At 54.9% G+C, this 19,198-nt stretch overlaps 7 protein-coding genes across 7 annotated transcripts; 2 read left to right on the top strand and 5 right to left on the bottom strand.

Annotated features, from left to right (window-relative positions):
• Positions 1-616: 616 nt before the first annotated feature.
• VTN31DRAFT_3109 (uncharacterized protein) lies at positions 617-1,776 on the top strand (the record flags this gene model as incomplete). The annotated part of the gene is made up of 7 exons (XM_069403352.1): positions 617-662; positions 723-894; positions 961-1,078; positions 1,144-1,226; positions 1,285-1,436; positions 1,499-1,581; positions 1,648-1,776. 7 exons carry the CDS (start codon positions 617-619, stop codon positions 1,774-1,776), a joined length of 783 nt encoding a protein of 260 aa, XP_069262542.1.
• A 495-nt stretch (positions 1,777-2,271) lies between these two features.
• On the bottom strand, positions 2,272-4,543 carry VTN31DRAFT_3108 (uncharacterized protein; the record flags this gene model as incomplete). Its single annotated transcript, XM_069403351.1, has 6 exons — positions 2,272-2,469; positions 2,531-2,895; positions 2,949-3,364; positions 3,422-4,190; positions 4,286-4,462; positions 4,522-4,543. 6 exons carry the CDS (start codon positions 4,541-4,543, stop codon positions 2,272-2,274), a joined length of 1,947 nt encoding a protein of 648 aa, XP_069262541.1.
• An 879-nt stretch (positions 4,544-5,422) lies between these two features.
• VTN31DRAFT_3107 (uncharacterized protein) lies at positions 5,423-7,076 on the top strand (the record flags this gene model as incomplete). Its single annotated transcript, XM_069403350.1, has 3 exons — positions 5,423-5,515; positions 5,572-6,954; positions 7,008-7,076. 3 exons carry the CDS (start codon positions 5,423-5,425, stop codon positions 7,074-7,076), a joined length of 1,545 nt encoding a protein of 514 aa, XP_069262540.1.
• A 238-nt stretch (positions 7,077-7,314) lies between these two features.
• VTN31DRAFT_3106 (uncharacterized protein) lies at positions 7,315-9,837 on the bottom strand (the record flags this gene model as incomplete). Its single annotated transcript, XM_069403349.1, has 1 exon — positions 7,315-9,837. One exon carries the CDS (start codon positions 9,835-9,837, stop codon positions 7,315-7,317), a length of 2,523 nt encoding a protein of 840 aa, XP_069262539.1.
• A 419-nt stretch (positions 9,838-10,256) lies between these two features.
• On the bottom strand, positions 10,257-11,856 carry VTN31DRAFT_3105 (uncharacterized protein; the record flags this gene model as incomplete). Its single annotated transcript, XM_069403348.1, has 2 exons — positions 10,257-10,529; positions 10,585-11,856. 2 exons carry the CDS (start codon positions 11,854-11,856, stop codon positions 10,257-10,259), a joined length of 1,545 nt encoding a protein of 514 aa, XP_069262538.1.
• A 600-nt stretch (positions 11,857-12,456) lies between these two features.
• VTN31DRAFT_3104 (uncharacterized protein) lies at positions 12,457-13,653 on the bottom strand (the record flags this gene model as incomplete). The annotated part of the gene is made up of 1 exon (XM_069403347.1): positions 12,457-13,653. The coding sequence occupies one exon, from the start codon at positions 13,651-13,653 to the stop codon at positions 12,457-12,459; it is 1,197 nt and encodes a 398-aa protein (XP_069262537.1).
• Positions 13,654-16,095: 2,442 nt separating this feature from the next.
• Positions 16,096-18,994, bottom strand: VTN31DRAFT_3103 (uncharacterized protein; the record flags this gene model as incomplete). The annotated part of the gene is made up of 6 exons (XM_069403346.1): positions 16,096-17,250; positions 17,311-18,579; positions 18,641-18,672; positions 18,725-18,746; positions 18,801-18,863; positions 18,977-18,994. The coding sequence occupies 6 exons, from the start codon at positions 18,992-18,994 to the stop codon at positions 16,096-16,098; spliced, it is 2,559 nt and encodes an 852-aa protein (XP_069262536.1).
• Between the last annotated feature and the right edge of the window lie 204 nt (positions 18,995-19,198).

The raw sequence follows: 19,198 nt of genomic DNA, 5'->3' as shown, positions 1-19,198 counted from the left end.
GTAAGAAAATCTTGTTGCACGGAAATTTCGGAAATTTCATGAAATTTCCATTTGCGGAAATTTCAATTTAACACCCCTAGCCAACAGAATCAAATTTGCATTCAAACCGCAATTTTAACATTTGAAGCCAAACCGATAACGGAGTTAACGGAGATACAGAACGTAGATCATGTACTCCATACACTTCGTAGAATGGAACTCTCAAACTCTCCATGAGGGTTCCAACTCCGCCAAAACACGACCAAAGAAATCGTAGCCTGAATGGACTTTCAAAAACAAGCCTATCCTCCCCAGCGAATCGATCGAGGTGTACGGAGTATTCGCGCAGATAAGAGCTCAACGGTTAACCTAAAAGGACCTTTCTGGAGCTCTCCGATGCGGGGCTTCGGTTCGACGGGCAGAGGGGGATTAGTAGTACCTATGTATGTAGTAGTGTCTAAAGAACCCTGAGGTTGTCCAACAAAAAGGTATATATAGGGATCAGTTCTGTCTTTGTCGTTGTCGCGGTGGTAGAGACAATCGAAATCGAAGTCTCCCAAGTCCTTTCCAAAGTGATTCCGATCCGATTTGAATCCAAGCTGTGCACATCAAGTAACTAGCAACCATCCCAGTCAACATGGCGTTTCCATACAAGAAAGTTCTGATCTTGGGAGCGACGTCTGGTTCGCCTAACCCCTCTATGCCGGCAGCCGATGAAAAGCACTAACCCCCGTGTGAACAAGGAATCGGTCTTGCCTTCGCGGAGAGACTCGTCCAGCGTGGCATCTTCGTCATCGTCACGGGCCGCAGAAAGGAAAATCTCAATAACTTCGTGCAGAAACATGGATCGGACAAGGCCGCTGCCGTGCCGGTTGATTTGACCAAGCTGGATGCACTGCCGGGATTTGCGCAAACGTGAGAAATTCTTCTCAACCCCCTTGTTCATGCTTGATTGGGCTGCCTCTAACCCACCTGAATTAGTGTCAAGGAGTCTCATCCCGACCTTGACTGCGTCATCTTCAACTCGGGCATTCAGCGACGAAGCGTCTTTAGCGAGGCCGAGGCGATTAACATGGATGTCATCATTCAGGAGATGACGGTGAGTCAAAAATCTCCCTCATGCTATGGCGTTCCAAGTCTGTTTTCATTCTGACTGAATGTTAGGTGAATTACCTGTCCTACCTTTCCTTGACCAAGGAATTTGTGCCATTCTTCAGGCCCAAAGAGAACCCGACGGCGTTCATCTAGTACGTGGGCTCTGCCAATTCGCCAATCGCTGTTTCGTCACCGACTAACAGCCACCAGCGTAACCTCCGGCCTAGCACTTGCCCCTCTCCTGCGATGCTCCAACTACTGCGCGACCAAGGCCGCGCTGCACCATTGGATTCTGTGCGTGCGGGAGCACCTCAAGAAGTTCAATATCAAGGTCATTGAAATTCTCCCACCTGCTGTTCAAAGTAAGCTTCCACCGCCCCGGGGAAGAAGAGGTAGGATTTTGTGCTCACAAAACGGCTACTAGCTGAACTCCATGACGCAAAGAACCAGCCCGATATCGTCGATGGAAAAAACATTGGCATGCCGCTGGAAGAGTTTACCAACGAGGTAAGTGATATACGTTCTGTGCTGGAGAGTGTTATGTCGAATAGAATTGTTGACGACGGAATCCAGGCAATGGACGGCCTTCTCCGCGGAGACGAGCAGATCCCGGTCGGACAGTCCAAGCCCAGCTTCGACACCTGGGAGCAGCAGCGGCAGCAAGTATTCCACGAGTGGAACAAGGCCATAGGTCTGCCGTGAGCGGAAGGAAACCCGAGAGAAAGCAAAAATCCCGGCCGACGCGATCCAGTTACAGATCGCAGGGAATTCAGGCATGATCCAACACAAATACACGTTGTATGCTACTATGTCCAACAAGTGAGGATCAAATTTATTGTCAATAGAGAGCAAAGCAAATGTATAAATAAAACAAGCTCATGCACAAGCTCCTATGACACCACTTTATCAAACGGAAACGAAAGAAAGACGAGTTCAAAAAAAAAAAAAATCGAAATAGATAACTGAGAAAGAAAAGAAAGTAACTACACTGAAATCCATTCACTTCAAGTCCCGCACAGAACAAAGAAACTCGTGTAGAATAACTTGGAATGCTCGAGGTTGACTCGCAACAAGAACGAGAACTGAAGGTGGCGGTGGGGACAGGATCCAAACTCCAGCCACGCATGCATGCAAAGAAGGAAGCAGCTTTGGGGGGCAAAAAGCGAAGCCGACAGAAGATGGAGAAATGCGAAGAATTTATTCTGGGATGCTGCTGAACGCTGGATCGACGACGCTTCCACCGGCATCACCCAGTCCAGCAACGGGGCGGTTGTAGGACCAGCCAACAAACTGCTCCTGCTGGTCTTGGGTGAGTCCGGGACCTTCGACGTAGGAATCCTGAGGCGCCTCCGAGGTGAATTCACGGTCAAAGTTGTCCGTGTCGGTGGGGTCAGTCTGGAAAACAAGTGGTTAGTGAAAGGAATGTACTAAGCTTTTGGGTCCAACGGGTACGTACGACGCGCGGTTTAAAGGTTGGCTCGTACTTGCGCTGCAAGAGCTTGCGCCAGTCGATGTTGGAGAAGAAATGGTGCGCCTTGATCTCGGCGGCTCCGTTGGCTCCAAGTCGTCGTTGCGGGTCCCGATCAAGGAGCTTCGTCAGCAGATCACGAGCCGCCGGGGGCACAATATCATGACTCGGGAACGTCAGGGGCTCCTGGAGGATCTTGCGATACATCTCATTGGTGTTCTCGTCGTAGAACGGTGGCAGGCCGGTCAACATCTCGTACAGCAAGACGCCCAGTGTCCACCAATCGACCGTCTTTGTGTACCCATTGCCCAGGAGGAGCTCCGGCGCCAAGTACTCAGGAGTTCCGCAGAACGCTATCAACTGTCAGTACATATACGGGTCATAGAATGCGGTGGGTAAGACGAACTGTTTGTTCGGTCCTCGTCTTTCATATCAAGTTTGCAGAGACCGAAATCGCAGAGGGCGATGTGACCGGTGTAGTCGAGAAGGATGTTCTCCGGCTTCAGGTCCCGATAGATGACTTTGAAGCCGTGCAAACACTCCAAGGCGCACAAGAGTTCGGCAGTATAGAACCGGGCGCGGTTGATGTCGAACCGCTGTTCACGCTGGAGGTGGTGGAACAACTCGCCTCCATTGACAAACGCTAGGACGAGGTAGAGTTTTTCGGGGGACTGGAAGGAGAACTTCAAGGGAACAATAAACGGATTGTTGATCTGCGCCAGCACAGATCGTTCGGCAAGTGTGTGTGCAACTTCGGAACGGGAAATAATGTGCGCTTTGCGAATGGTCTTGAGAGCGTAGATCCGCCCTGTATCCTTCTTTCTGTGGACGCCGCCGTCAGCACATCACAACACAGGCCCAGGTGCTATAAACACGTACCGAACTTGCATAACTTTGCCAAAACTGCCCTTCCCAACGACTTTCAAGAGATCAAAGTCGTCCATATTCAGGCTCCGCCCTTTGTTCTCGACAAACGACACTCCGATCCGGATTGAGCCGGTGCCGAATTGGAGATCCAGCCATTCGGCACCGAGCTGACCCATTGTCTTCTCACGCTCCGAGTGAGCCTGTGCCGCCTTCTGGTTGTCCTTCTTGCTCAGCTTCGGATCATCGACGTACGGCTTCGCCTCTTCTAGTCGCGGCGTGATCTTGACTGCTCCCAGGAAAAAGTCCTCGCTCCGGCCGACGCCTGGGCGCGCTGCGGGGTTCCGAAGGTATATTTGAACAGTTAGATCGGTGCGACGAGAGACATCGAATTTGAACGAGGTGTTGTCCCCCGCCCAAAGTGGGTTCTCCGGCGTCCCCGAAACCGCATCGACAAAGACTTGGTTCTTGTCAAAGTCTAGCAGCGCGTAGGGCAAATACTTGGCCGAATAGCGACCGTGGATTGTAGGCGCCGCATTGATGCCAGTGCTCGTCGACTGGGGTCTACCAGATGGAGTGTAGTTGGACGTATGTGTCGAATGGGAGGAGGACGAACTCGGACGGACGGGGGTCGTGTACGAGTTATTTTGATTTTGGAGATGGGAATTGAGGATTTGTTGGTAGTGTGGTGACAAGGAGAAACCTTTCCCTTCGTGCAGCGTCACGATCAAGATACCAGGTTTAACGTGTGTCACGGGAGGGGACACAAGTGCTTCGGATTCGCCTGGACAGCGCAGTCAGCATTGTTATCCCCAATGACTGTCCTTGCCTATCTTGCTGCCGTCGGAGGGCGCAAGGGTAAGCCAGGGGTCAACCTACGGATGCTGTCATTTGTAGTAGAAGAGCTTTCTTTGTTCGTATTCTGATTCTGAGCCGCTGAGGGGGGCCGCTGCGAAGATGCCGAGCTTTCTTCCCCGCTCTCGGCCTTGATTGTCGACGTTGAAGACGAGCGACCAAACGTGTGGGCGAGAGGCGCCAGGTGCGTCTCCTTGAGCTCTACAGTATATTCGTTAAGGGACCGGATTCAGGAGTAAAGTGGAGGGGAAACGACATACTCTTGGTGATGTTCCACGACATCTTCGGCCGCGAGATCCGTTTCGACGAACTTCCCACGCCAGATGAGAGACAACGGACCGACCACTATCGCATGTAGGCGCAAAGGGGGTCTATAGGGGGGTGGCGGACAGAAAGTGCTGACAGGACGATTGTTGACAATCCTCGGATGCCCACACAAATCGCAACACCACTGAAACAGACGAGAGACAGGGAGCGGACGAAGAAATCACTTGGAATGCAGAACAAGCACCGGCACGACAGGGAGTATCGGCCGGACGATGAGTCTGTTGTCGTCTAGGGAGAAATGAACGCTGGGCGAACTCGACTCGAATCGTTGGCTGAGGACGGGACTCCAGTACGGAGTACTCATACGCAAGCCAATACGGAGTCCCTACCAGAACGGTCCTGATACAAGTCCCTGAGAATTTGATCGGCGTGTTGTCGTAATTATAGGAATCTTACCGAAATACCATTACCTGGCTGCAAACAGTGCCGCATTCCCCCAGATAAGCCAGACCGGACCAATCAGCGCCCAGAATTGCCTGAAACTGGCCGCCACTGCACAGCCACACCTGCCTCAGCGTCAGCGTCGTGGCGGTGCAGGAGCAGTCCCTTGCTGCCAATCAAGCCCGGCTAATCCCCGCGAAGAGTGTCCGAGACTGCCAGCAGCGGATACCAGCGGAGAGCATCGTCGATTGGCACTGGAATTCAATCGAAACTGTCGTAGTTTGGCCACCCGTGGTGCGCTTGCGCGGTTTCGCCTGTCTTTCTACCACGTGTCTGAGACCCTCCTGCTCGCGTTGAGCCGATCCCGAGGCGGCAGTCGATCTCGGAAAAGCATCATTATTCTCAAAGTTGACGGACAACAGTCAGGTGGAGGATGAAAGGGACGAACGACTCATGGGGGTAATCCGCAAGAAGGCCGCCGCGCGCGGCACCGAAGGCGGTACCAAGTACCATTGCGATGTTTGCTCCGTGGATATTACTTCGACGGTATGTACGCACAGGATATATCGCGGCGAATAGTTGTTCATGCCTTTGGCTGGTAGGTTCGGATCTCATGTGCCCACCCAAGTTGCCACGAGTACGATCTGTGCGTGCCCTGCTTCGCGGCGGGCGAGAGCTCCAAAAACCATGACCCTCGTACACATCCGTATCATGTGATTGAGCAGAACTCTGTCCCCATCTTCACTGAAGACTGGGGAGCGGACGAAGAGCTGCTTCTGTTGGAAGGAGCTGAGATCTATGGGCTGGGGTCATGGGCCGACATCGCAAACCACATCGGCGGTTACCGGACCAAGGAGGAGGTGCGGGATCACTACATTGAGACGTACCTGAACAGTCCAAACTTTCCGCTCCCAGCACGGGCCGACCCGGAGGATACGACGCTGCAGGACTCGATCTCGAAGGAAGAATTCCAGGCTCGCAAGAAGCGACGGATCGAGGAACGCAAAGAGGCCGCCAAGGCGGCGCCGCCGACGACGCCGAAGCAGAAGCCGACGGCCAGTGTGCCTGCCTGTCATGAGGTGCAGGGGTACATGCCGGGACGGCTGGAGTTTGAGACGGAGTTTCTCAACGATGCCGAGGAAGCCGTGCAGCACATGTCCTTCGAGCCAGGCACCGAAATTCCTGCCAACGGAGAGATGGACCCGGAGATGGAGCTCAAGATGACGGTGGCGGAGATTTACAACTCGAAACTGACGCAGCGCACGGAACGCAAGAAGATTCTTTTCGAACACAATTTGCTGGACTACCGCAAGAACACGGCGCAGGAGAAGAAGCGAACAAAGGAGGAGCGGGAAGTCTTGAACAAAGCCAAGCCGTTTGCGCGGATGATGAACCATGAGGACTTTGAAGAGTTCTGCAAGGGATTGGAATACGAGCACAACCTCCGGCTGGCGATTGCCCAGCTGCAGGAATGGCGGCAGATGGGCATCACGGACTTGAAGAGCGGCGAAAAATACGAGCAAGAGAAACAGCAGCGAATGCAGCGCTCGCTGCCGCAGGGCGCGTTTGATCGGTTCGCGAGTATTCGTCCGCACAAACACTCCGCGCAGCAGGAAGCGCCGTCGGCTGCGAGCCAGCTGACGATGCCGGAGCTGCCTGCACGGCTTCGGGCGGCTGCTGGGAAGCCGGGAGAGAATCCGCCGCCAAATGACTTTGACCGGGCGTTGAATGAAGTCAACAACAACGCCGGGTCCGGGTCTGGCAAATCTCGATACGTCCCGCAGCCACTCAGTGGCCTGACGCCGTGGAAGCTGGAGAAGCAGGGAGCGCCGGACCTGCACCTGCTGACCAAGGAGGAGATTGAGCTGTGCAACACGCTGCACGTGCAGCCTAAGCCGTACCTCGTGGTCAAGGAGGCGTTGCTCAAGGAGGCGATGAAGCAGGGCGGTACGTTGAAGAAGAAGGATGCCCGGTCTATATGCAAGGTATGGCATGCTCTCCCAAGTCTTCAGTTTCAGTGGCTGACTGTACTTGGCAGATTGATGCTGCCAAGGCAGGTCGAATATTTGATTTTATGGTCCACAGCGGTTGGATTGCAAAGGGGTGATATGGCCTAGTTGCTTGTTGCTGTTCGTGATTTGTTTTGGGAAGAAAGCATGATATCCTGGAGTTTTTATCTTTTGTCGTTTTTGCTTGCGCTCGGCGTTGGAATGGTGGTATTAGGTATCTATAAAGCTGGAGATATCATCTTAACTACTTGTAGAATTTGCGTTTCCCTTCTATTTATCTCGTTGATGACCCATACCTGCAACCGTCTAGCTACCTACACACAAAAAAATACTTTATCATTTCGAACCCGAATACAACCGCATATCCGCCAACAACAACTCCGCCACCGGCTCGACCAACTCCTTTTCATAGCCCAGCGACGTCAACGTTCCCAGCGTCGTGTTCACACCCCTCTTGCGAGAACTCTCAATCACATCCCACAGGCGGTCCTTAATCTTGAACTCGCACTGGTAGTCCCGCAGCAGCCGCTCGAGGCGCGGCGTGGGGTCGATCACGCTGAGTTGCGGGTCGGGGCCGAGGTCGACTGTGATGGAGTACGATTCCTCTTGGCTATTATTGACTGGGGTGGCGTTCGAGCAGTCAATGAGGAGGCTTGGCGGCTGAGTGTTGCTTTCGGTGTCGGCGGATGTGACAACCGTGATGGTAACGTCCGCGGTGCGGTCCGCGCCGTTGACGTGCACGCGGAGACTCTCCGGAGCGGTTGTCAGGGACAAGAACCGGAACTTTGCGCGGCGGTGGCGGTTGAGGCCGGCCACGGTGACTCTGCCGTCGGATTGGGTGTATGTGATGGTGAACTCGCGACGAGAGTGCGTTGCAGCACCGTTGTTGTTGTTGTTGTTGTTGTTGTTGTTCTCGTCGTCGGCAGCGTCCTCGATCACGCGGGCTTGCGCGTCGTCACCAACGACGACAAGGAACTCAAACACATCCGGGTTGACGCAGCCGTTGCGCGGAGCGTAATCCGCGTCGAGAGGCACAATGGTCCCTTCGGCAGCGAAGACTGGGTACTCATCGAGACGACGGTGGAGGATGATCTCCCGGTCTGCGTCGTAGACGGTGCCGGTGAAGATGTCGACGTAACGATGAGGACGATGACCATTGCCAGGCAGCCAGGCCTTGACGGTAGCGAGGTTGGTCTTTGGATCGCGGGGCTGAACGATGGGGGCGACAAGCAAGTCCTCGCCAAAGAGATACTGATTGAGGACGGAGTAGGCCTCGTCCTTGTCCGGATACGCCCAGTACATGGGCTGGATCAGCGGCTCGTCCTCGTTGGAACCCAGGACGTTCCGCGTGTGCAAAAACGGCACGAGGCGGTGCCGCAAGCGAAGAGCTGCGGAGATAACGGCCTCGCACTCAAGCCGGTACAGCCAGGGCTCCTTGGACATCCAGCGCGAGCGCGTCGAGTGCAGCCGCAGGATGGGCGAAAAGACACCGAGCTGAACCCAGCGGGTGACGAGCTCGTCGTCACGGCCACCAAACAAGTGGCCGCCGATGTCGTGGCTCCACCAGCCGTAGCCGATGTTGGACGCGGTGGCGGTGAACTCGGGCTGGAACGCCAGCGACGCCCAGGAGACGACGGTGTCGCCGGAGAAACCCACCGGGTACCGATGGCTGCCGGGGCCGGCATATCGGGAAAAGATCAGGGCGCCGTCGTCCCCGCCTCGGGTGCGCTTGTGATCGAGGAAGTGGAAATGGTTCAGCAGCCAAAGCGGATCGAAACCAGGAACCTTGGAATAAGTGCCCTGCTGCCAGTCGATCCACCAAAAGTCGCAGCAGACCTTCTCAAGCTCGCGGTGCAGGACCTCGAGATAGGCCTTCATGAACTTGAGGTTGGTCGGTTCGAAGAGGATGGGCGCCTTGTGCGTGGTATCGTGGCCGAGGGCCTGCGCCATGGCCTCGTAATAATCCTCATGCGAATGGATCCCGCTATGCGGGTGGTCATTAAGCGTGATCCGCAGCCGGCGACGGTGCAGCTCGCGCCGGAACCGCTCCGGGTCTGGGAACAGCTTCGGGTTCCACGTGTATCCCGTCCAGCCCGAATGCGGCACGCGCTCGTCGTCCACCAAATGCCAGTCCATATCGACCACCGCCACGGAGAGGGGGATGTCGTGCGCGCGGAACTTATCCATCAGCTGGACGTACTCGTCCTGGTGGTACGCATAGAACCGGCTCCACCAGTTCCCCAGCGCGAACCGCGGCAGCACGGGTTGCTTGCCTGACAGAGCATAGAGCGTCCGGATCGCTCCCTTGTAGTCATGGCCATAGCAGAAGAGATACCCGTCGATGCGGTCCGTACCCGCACCGTTCCGTCGTGCGGCTACAAAATCGCCATCAAACAACATAGACGTGGAATCATCGAGCGCCGCGTACCCCGCGCGGGACAGCACCCCATGGCCCATATCGCACCGGCCATCGCACAAGTCCAGGGTGCGCGCCGTGCCGCCCAGGTTGAACTTCTGCCCTTCGTCGTTGTCGCCCTTCACACCGTACCGCCACGGCTTGCTCCACTCAGTGTACCGGTAGTTGAAGTGCACCACAAGCCCCGTCGGCGAGAACGGCTTCTTGTCATACGTCAGGTGGAAGTAATCCGTGATAATCTCGAGCTCGTCCTCGCGGTCGATCACCCGGAACTTGGGCTCCGGGAACCAGCGATTGATCGCAAACGTCGACGCGCGATCCTCAAATTGTCCGTCGGAAGCCCATTCATAGCGAAGCAGTCGGTCGGTCAGAACAGTGAAGCGATAATTGCGACCGGCGACGATGGAGGCCGGGTTGGCCACGGGGTTTGCCGAGTCGAACATGGTTATGTAGCACTATGGTGGTTGATCGAAACAATCGAGAGGTCGCTGTGCATTTTTATATGCCTTGCCTTGTCAAATTCTCCATCCTCGGTGAAAGACTGCATTGTGAAATGTGGAACAATTCCTCGTGTCAACAGACAATTCAGCGAGCATTTCACCGATCAGCAGAAAAGAGATCGCGGAGTGTGCAGCCAATCAACTTCTGCATACCCCAGATCCCGCCTGAGCCAAGATCTGGCTTCTCCATTTTGCGGGGTACGAATGCTGATGGTACAGTATGTATGTAGAGGCCTCAGGCATCTGAGAGAAAACCAGTTGATTCAAGTGCAACAAGATGGATTTGAGAGCCCGATATACAACGCAGAAAAAGAAATCATAACAGGTACACCCAGTATGTGCTGATAGTATGCTGAATACTACTAGTACAACTCCTCATCATCGACCACCTCATTCACAGCACCAACCATGGGAAGTGTCGCCGCAGGACTGCTGTAGTCAATGTAGTAACTGCACAGTCGCCGACCCAGCGAGTCGGCGAATTTCAGACGCGAGTTCGGAGTCAGCGCCAGGTGCTGGTGGATGGCGCGCAGGCGCTCCAGATTCTGCGCAATCGACTCCGGCCAGACCGTCAATCGCATCGAGCAGTTGATCAAGTCCGCCAAGGCTTCGCCAACTTCGTAGATTTTTTCAAACTACGTGCCCATCAGCGATGCGAGTCAGCAAGAATGGACGCGAAATAGGACTTACAATTCCAAGGCCATGCGCTTCCACCGATTCCGTCGGCAGCATAGATAGGACCCCAAGTAGCGACAGGGCAATGTCCTCTGGGTACGAGAACAGCCGTGACCGCGACGATGCCGTGCTCGAGAGCAGCCCTTGCTGCAGCGCGGCTCGCCAGAAGGCAAGATCGAGCCAGTGCTGCGTCACGTAGATATCGGCCTTTTGAATTTCAGGCATCGCCCCACACTCGCGAAGGACAAAGTCGATGCCTGCAGTCGCCCAGAGCGACCCGGAGTCCGCCCATCCTTCGCGGCTCCAGAGATTCAAGAATTCCGAGTCCAGCTGGGAGTAGACCTGGACCAGTTGGCGGAAGCCACGGTCAATCTCTGGCTGCTCCTCACACTCATTCCCGCGGGAGCTACTGGCGGGCAGCGGATGCGACAGGAGCACGGGTTTATGTCGAGAGACGGCAAAGGATCTCTCCGTCACGAACAAGATATCATGAATCCGGCGACAGTACAGCGCGTCCACGGGGTTCATGCCGTGGTAGTAGTGTTCCGTGTGCAGGCCCAGCGCCTGCGCCAGGGTGATCGCCTCGCGCAGGTAGAACCAACTGCGCCGATCCTTGTGCAGCTCAAAGTACGTGACCGCGAGGAAGAACGAGCCGAGGACGCTGATCACAGTGGGGTCGTCCACAAAGCTATACAGCGACCGCTGGGTCAGGCTCTTCTGCACGAAGAAGCGCGCGACCGGCTCCCATTCAACGTCCCCGACAATGGCCTGGCTGCGGCCGCACAGAAACGCGGTAACCATCGCGCACAACGCCAGCAGCATGCTGTGCTCGTTGGGCCGCAGCGAGCGCGCCAGCCAGCTGCGCAGCTCCGACGGCCGAATTACCGGCATGATCGGGTACAACTGGTCCAGGTAGACCTCAACGCAGCGACGCATGAGGGAGGTCAGATCCTCCGGCAACGTGCATTTCTCTGGTCCCTGGACCGCGCGGACCTGGACGGCGATGGCGGTAGTGTTGCTGGTGTTTGAGTTTCCCTCCGGCGGTTGTGGTGTTTCTTTTTCTCGACCATCTTCTTCCCCGCTGCTCGACTGAGCACGCTGGGCACGCTGAGCAGCCCTCAGCGCGGCGATCTTCTTCCCATGGCCGCACTTGGGGCCCCGGCGTTTACGGACATAGTCGCGTGTGCAGATCAGGTCGCTACGCTGGCAGCCGGCGCAGGGAAGCAGCCCGTCGCAGCGAATCCGGCGTTGGCGACAGGCATCGCAGGGGATTCGATCGGGGGACATGATCGGTGCACCGATTCATGGTGACTCGGGCTTCTGGAGGGTTCGTAACGGGGATTGGGGCGTGAAGCCGGCACATAAGTATTGTCCCCGTACCTGCGGGCGAACCATGGCCCATGGGAAACTTGACCCGAAGCTAGACGAGAGTTTATTTGGTTTTGTAAATACAAGGGAGGTAACAACACTAAACCAAATCGGAAGCGACTAAACTTGTTCCAGTAGTAAGTACGTTCTAACTGCGGTAAATTACCGTACAGGATGGAATTCCAGAAAAATCTTCTGGCAAACCTAAACCGCCTGATTGGCTGTTCGTTGTATCGGCTGATCTTATCGCCGTTATCGGGGCTGAGCGAAGTTTGGGGTTCCCCAGACTCAACAAGGACTGTACGTACTATTTTGTTGGTGAAGAGAGCACGATACTTTATTAGCACTTGGAGTTGGCGTCAATCCTCAAAGCATTTCATTCTGGTAGTTTATTCCATGCACTGTCTAACAGTGTAGAACCGTAATCAAGTCATTTCGTCATAGCACATTCTCTCGCGGTCAACGCGACGATTTCACCATGGTCAACGCAAAAACCTCCCTGCCACTGGCACCATTCCTCTACTTTGTCTCAATCTGCACTTTCTGAACCACCTCCAGCACGGGATTGTACAGAGGGTGGCTGGTCTCGAGGCCCGTGAGTTCCTTGGTGGCGTCCGCCGCAGACTTCGTCTTGAGGATTGTGGCGAGCCCAGAGCTCTCGTCGTCATCCTTGACGTTCTGGAAGCGCAGGGCCTGCTCGATGGCGCCCAGGAGGGCATCGAACTTGAGACCGCGCTCAGCCAGCTGCGAGGCGGGCCCGATGAAACGTTCATTGCGCGACAGCTTGCGCAGGGGTGCGCGACCCACGCGCTCAACCGAGTCCTGGAGCTCCTTGTTGGAAATACGATTGACGATCTTTTCAACGTACTCCTTTTGCTCCTGCTCGGAGATGGTGTCGTGCTTGGCGATGATAAGTTTGGCCGTCTCCTCCAGGGCAGCCTCGACGGCCTTTTTGATGTTCTCATCGTTCAGGGCATCATGGATCGTCTTCTTGCCGGCGTTGTAGCCGTAGTATGCGGCGGTTGCATGGCCGGTGTTGACGGTGAACAGCTTCCGCTCGATGTATGGTTGAAGGTCCTGAACCCATTTGATGGCAGGGATGTCAGGATGGCCGAACTCGCCGAAGGGTTTCTCGTCGACCACCCATTCATAGAACTTCTCGATGAGGACGTTCAGCCCGGCATCCGACGGCTGGTTGGGGACGATGCGGTCGATAGCCGAGTTGGCGAACCGGGCGCGGTTCTCTAACGAGGAAACGCGGTCCTTGGGGGTGTGCTCCTCGATGAATTTGCGCAGAGTGTCGGTGGCGCCGATGGCATTCTCGCAGGCAATGACGGCGATGGGGTTGATGCCAGCGTCCTTGTCAGCGTCCTTCCGCTTGTCGATGCCCTTGGCGATCACGGGAGCAATGAACTGGAGGATTTTAGGGCCGACGGCGCAGGTGACGATATCGCCGGTCGCGATCTCGTCGACGACTTTGCCCTCGTCTTCCTTGGAGTTGATGGCACGGAAGTCCCTGACGGTTTTGGTGACCTTCTCCTTCTCGCTGACCTCCGTCACCTGGTACTCGTCGGTGTTGTTGAGGGCCTCGATGATTTTGTCGACGACATCGATGAAGACGACCTCGTAGCCAGCCTCGTGCAGGAACTCGGCGACGAAGCCGCGGCCGATGTTGCCGCCGCCAAAATGGATGGCTTTCCCTTTATATTGAGTCATCGTGTGTATTCCACGTGTTGGAATCGAGGTGTTGACCAGTTGACGCAAGCAGCAGTGAGAATCTGTGGGAGTCTTGTGTGTTAGCAACGAATGACGTAAGAATCAACACACAGCGTTCGACGCCTGGAAATTCAGGCCACCCACATACCGGTCTCTCAATTGGTAGAAGCGCCAGATCAGAACTCAACGAGGGAAGGAAGGAAGGAAGGAAAAAAAGGGACAAACGAAGCAGAAATACGTGCATGCACCGAGGGGGTTGAGGCCCTGTAACACAACATGATGCCCTGATTGGGAAGGATCGCACCGCGGGGTCCTGCACGGAATTCTTCCTCCTGTGACGTCTGTGGCGTGCCATTGGCTAATGGGAGATTACATAATGACACCTGCCCCAATCACACCGCCACATGCTGATCATGTGGGTCCTCTTTTCCCGTCTGGTGCCTTGTGGCTGCCAGATTGGTCCGACGTAACAGCAACTGCTGAATCGGTCTCTCTGCGTTCCTTCCTTGTCATTTTATCATTTTTAAGTTAATGCCTCAGGCCCAATGAATGCTACCTTATCGTCTTCATAGTCTCATAACAGCCGCTGCAACTCGCCAGAGCTAAAGACTGGAGGATTATCCCGCATACAATATATAAGGACGTTACTCGATTGAGACACCGGAAGCAACAAGTGATGAACCTAGCTGTGGCGCAGGACCCACTAGTGTGGTGACGGGCAGTGAATTAAGTTCATCGTTTCGTCGGAGCTGAACGGAGCAGATTGTAGGCTAATAAGAGCAAGAAAAAGGCCTCATGTTGAACTTCGTGATGGAAAGCGAGGGCCAAAGAAAAGGAAAAAAAAAAAAAAAAAAAAAAAAACTACAAAACAAAGAACTTGATGAAACCTCCCCATAATCATGATTCATGCATTCTCGGCTTGAGCTTCTTTTTCAACTACGCCTGCCGGGCTCTCAGGCACGCCGTCCGACGGCAAGCTGATGACGGTGATCACCACCGTCAAGAACAACAATCCGACTGCCGACCAGGTCATGCCAAGGAACTTGTGGCCCCCCGTAGCCGAAATGCCCGATCCCTGACCGTGTCGGTTGACAAGCTCGACGAACTTGACGGAGAGTATGGTGGCAACCGACGAGGCCACGCCGAGACTCACGAAGCTTAACTGTTCCCATTGCATCAACCTTCAGCCACCTCAATCCTTTCGGTGAAAGACAACAAAGAAAAAGAAACAAGCATAAGTACTTACCGTGGTAAAGGCCAGGTGCCCAATCACGGATGCTCGACCTCCGTATTGCGTCTGCAGGATCGAAATCAGAAACGTGACTCCCGTTGCGCCGACCCCGATGATGTAAATGATGGCCATGGCCTTGCTGCCGGAGTGCATCACGGCAAAGTCATCTCGGATGCTCTGCGGCCAAAACACATCGGACGTGTTGAAGCCCTGTTTGAGCGTGAAGACTTTGTCCGGGTCGAACGCGAACGTTGCGGACGTCCGCGAGCAATTGGTGATGGTTCGGCGGCCCTCATGTTCCGCTGAATAGTCGCCGCTGCAGTACGCAAGGACGTACAAAGAGTAAAAATCCTGCAGACCAATCTCGGCAGCGGTGACGGAGGTAGTATTGTTGAGTGGTTCTTGGATAGTCTGAGTCAATTCGCTCGCCGACGTGTCCAGCTGTGAGGATTAAAGTTCCACAGAAAGAATCAGTCAGCAGGTTTGAGACCATACATGGATACAATTGTCCCTTACCGTCATGATGCTGGCATCGTTGAGAAATCCGCGTCGTGTCCCGGCAAACAAGCTGAGCATGGCCAGGATGAACGCTGCCAGGACGAGCAGCTTGGGCACGATGGTGATTGCGAGCTTCATGGCTGAAGTCGGGTGCTTACGACTAGCCAGAGCGGAGAGAGTGAGAGAGAGAAAGTGAAGCTGTGCGGATCACAAGATACAACTCTCGACTCTGGCCATCACAGGCCATGCCTCGAGATAAATGTGCTCGGAGGCTGGGAAAGGAATTCACGGTCCATGGCGAACACCTCCAAAAACCACTAATGAAGAAAGATGAAGGATGCTTTTTTTCCATTCAAATCCATCTCAGATAGACGAATGAAAGAATGTGGTTATTCCCAGCCAGTGTAAGGCATGCATCGGTATCGATTCGAGAGATTCATGCTTTTGCCAATGATACAAACATTCCAGCCATCCATGTGCTTGTCGGCTTCTCTCACTATCACAAAAATTGTTTGGCGTGGTCTAGACACTATCATTGCATCAAGTGCAAGATAAAAAAGTGTCAAAATCGAGCTACTCTGTGTTCATGAATAAATTACAGTATGCGCTAGAAGAAATGTACAGAACAGATGAATCCATACTAGGTGATCGACTCATAGAACAAAACCTTTCTATTACAACAAGGAATCAGTACGTGGGACAGACATCGTAAACTACGCAGCAGTTTCGACAGTCTCTGCCGCCCCGTTCACTGCTGTATCTGCCTCTCCCTCAACGTCAATCAACGAGCCCGACGAGGGCGGCTCGGCAGGTCCCTCCTTCTCTAACCGCAGATACTCCTCCCACTCGGGGAACAAGTCCTCATCTGCAGCAACGCTGGTAGAGTCCGCGCCTGGAGGGACTCCGATCAGCCGCGAGACTTTGCTCTTGCCGGACTGCTCTAGGGACTCCTTCCACCGGAGGACCAGGTTCGGCGCGCGAGACGGCTTGTAGGTCTGCGCAAAGAGCACCGCCTCGGCCAGCCGGTTGGTCTGCACCAGCATGTCGATGCAAGCATCGACGTCGCCGAGCGACCAGAGCGCCGAGAAGGCAACGTTGTGGAGGCCACTCGCCGACGCCTGCTCCGCCAGAGACCGCAGACCGTCGGCATTGGAGCTCGATGTGTGCAACAGCAGTAGCGAGCCCAGATCCTTGGCGTTCGTGAAGCACTCTTCTGCAAGACGCAGATCCCAGGCCGCCAGCGCCGCGTCCCCGACCGTCTTCCACTTGTGCTCCACGTCCGCCTCCCGCGCCAGCTCAAGCGCAATGTCCAGGCGATTGAGAGACAGCGCAAGCTCGAATCGGTGCTCCGAATCCGTGGCCACCTCGAGCGCAAGCTCCTTGTAGCCCTGTCCCTCGAGGAACCGGGCAATCTTGTTCATCTGATCCTTCGGGATGCTCTCCAGAAGCTCGCTGGCCGCTTCCATGTCCCCACGCAGCACCACGGTCTGGTATTCGATCACCGACAGTGAGAGGGCGAATGAGACTACGTTGACATCCTTGTCGGCCAGGTAGACACGGCTGTCACGCGGCAGGTAGCCGAGCAGATACATGGGCTGGTCAAAGTGCGAGATCGTGTACGTCTGATCGCCGACAAGGTAGTTCAAGCGATTCGTAGAGCTCGTGTAGATGAAGCAGTCGCCGACCCACACGCCCGTCCGCACGGTCTCGTTGATGTCGGTCACCACTTCGAAGGCGGACTCCACGCCATCCTCGTCGGCCTCGCCCGCGTTGAGACCATTGATGTAATTCTCCCGTGAGAACCGGAGCACGTAGAACGTGTCATCACACACGAGAGTGACCAATTCTCCCGAGTCGGACCAATAGACCTGTTTCGGTTGTTAGTCCCTCATGAAGATACAATCTCTCCACACTTTGTGAGTACGTACTGCTCGCGGATCAACTTCGATTCTTCGCACCAGGTTCCCGGTTTCCCAGTCGAACATGCCGATTCCACCCTGGCCTTTGACACCCAAGAGCACACCACCGGTGAGCCCCTCGGCTTGGAACCCGACGTCCAGCCCGCCCGGTTTCTCTTTGAAGTTTCTGAAGATCTTGACGCTCGCTGCTGACTCCCGGATCGCATAATCATTGCTGTTATCTTTTGAACCCCAGACGAAGTCGAGCGCCTGGCCGAAGGCCTTGTTTCTCCACGCCAGGGCGGTATAGATGATGTATTCCCCATCACCGCACACGGAAACGAACCGCCCATTGGGCGAGTGCGCCAGAGATTGAGGATAGACCTCGCAGGATCCCAAGTCCTTGGTGGGTAGGGAAAGGGGGTCGCCATCTTTGACGCCCGTTTCGCCGCCCTTGATCACAGTGGAAACCACCTCATTATGCCGCGCCCAAACAATTTTTCCTGAACCATCCATCGAGACGGCGGGTTCCTCTCTTCCCATCTTCACCACAACAGCACCGTCATCGAAGCCCATGGCTATCCCCTGACGCCCACGTTGGTAGCTAACGCACCACGCCCGCTCGAGGCCATAATTCAAAGATTGCTCGAGCCGGTACGTGTTTGCATTCCAGATCTTGACCGTGCCATCCTCCGAGCCAGAGATGATGACAGGCAATTCAGGGTGGTAACAGGCAAACGAGACATTGCTCGTGTGCCCCTCCAATGTCGCGATCAAGGCCTTTGTGGTGTAGTCCCAGACCTTGACCGTCTTGTCATCTGACGTGGTCAGAATATACGGCTTATCGGCATGGGGATAGTAATCCACATGGTTCACGCCCTTGGTTTCATGCGCCTCCAGCGTGAAGTTGGCCTGGCTGGATCCCAGGTTCCAGATCTTGACCGTGCGGTCCAAGCATGCTGATGCAAAAGTATTCGTGTCCTTGGGATTGATTGCTACCCCCATCACGTAATGGCTGTGCCCTTCAAACACCTGCACGCACTTCCAGCCTTTCTCCCAGTCCCACAACTTGATCGTCATGTCATCGGAGGCGGTCAGGACGAACGGCTGCGTTGGGTGGACGGCAATCGACCGGATGTAGTCGGGGTGCGCCTCGAACTGGGTGATCTTCTCCGATGTGTTATAGTTGTACACTCGCAGCTGGAAGTCATCGGACCCGCAAACAATCCAGTTTTTGCGAGCAATGAAACGGCCAGCGCGGATAGGGACGTCCGTTAGTTCGAAGGTTTTGATGATGGACTAGAATAGAAGTCAGGTCAGCGTGGTGCATACTATGGTCGCGCCAAATCTCCTGGCTAACCTGAGTCTCGTATGACCAAATGTAGACATGGCCTGGAAGTATATCAGCTGCAATCGCCGTTGTTATGTCCTCAACTACACATACCGCTGTACAATGTCGTCAAAATCTGTAGTAAAAGCATTAGCAACATGTCTTGTCGGCGGGACTGCTTCGTACTCACCCATGGCTCTGTCGGATGAAAGTCAATACCCTTTACCCGCTCGGAGCGAGCAAAGAGCTGCCTCTGTAACAGCGCGTGGTGGTCAGCTTCTACTTTCTCGGCCAATGGGACTTCTGGCGACGCTCAAAACGCCACCTTTGACGGAGACTTCTGGACTCGGCACCGAGTATACGTACCTTCACGTCCAACCGCATCTTGACACTCCGAGCAGCGTGTCCTCGAAGATCAGGATCGAAGTTCGCCCTCTCGCCAGGGCCGTGAAAGAACAGGGAGACTCCAATCCAGTGGAGCTGGTGTCACTGAGACCAATCGACGGTCAGGACCTCCTTCGACAATCAGCGATTGAAAGCGCGGCCAGCGGAGGTCGAGCGACTGGATTGCGGGCGTTGAGAGCTTCG

Source organism: Thermomyces dupontii (assembly GCF_041956625.1).
Source record: "Thermomyces dupontii strain NRRL 2155 unplaced genomic scaffold VTN31scaffold_2, whole genome shotgun sequence".
Taxonomy (NCBI): domain Eukaryota; kingdom Fungi; phylum Ascomycota; class Eurotiomycetes; order Eurotiales; family Trichocomaceae; genus Thermomyces; species Thermomyces dupontii.
This window is presented reverse-complemented; position numbering and strand designations above follow the sequence as displayed.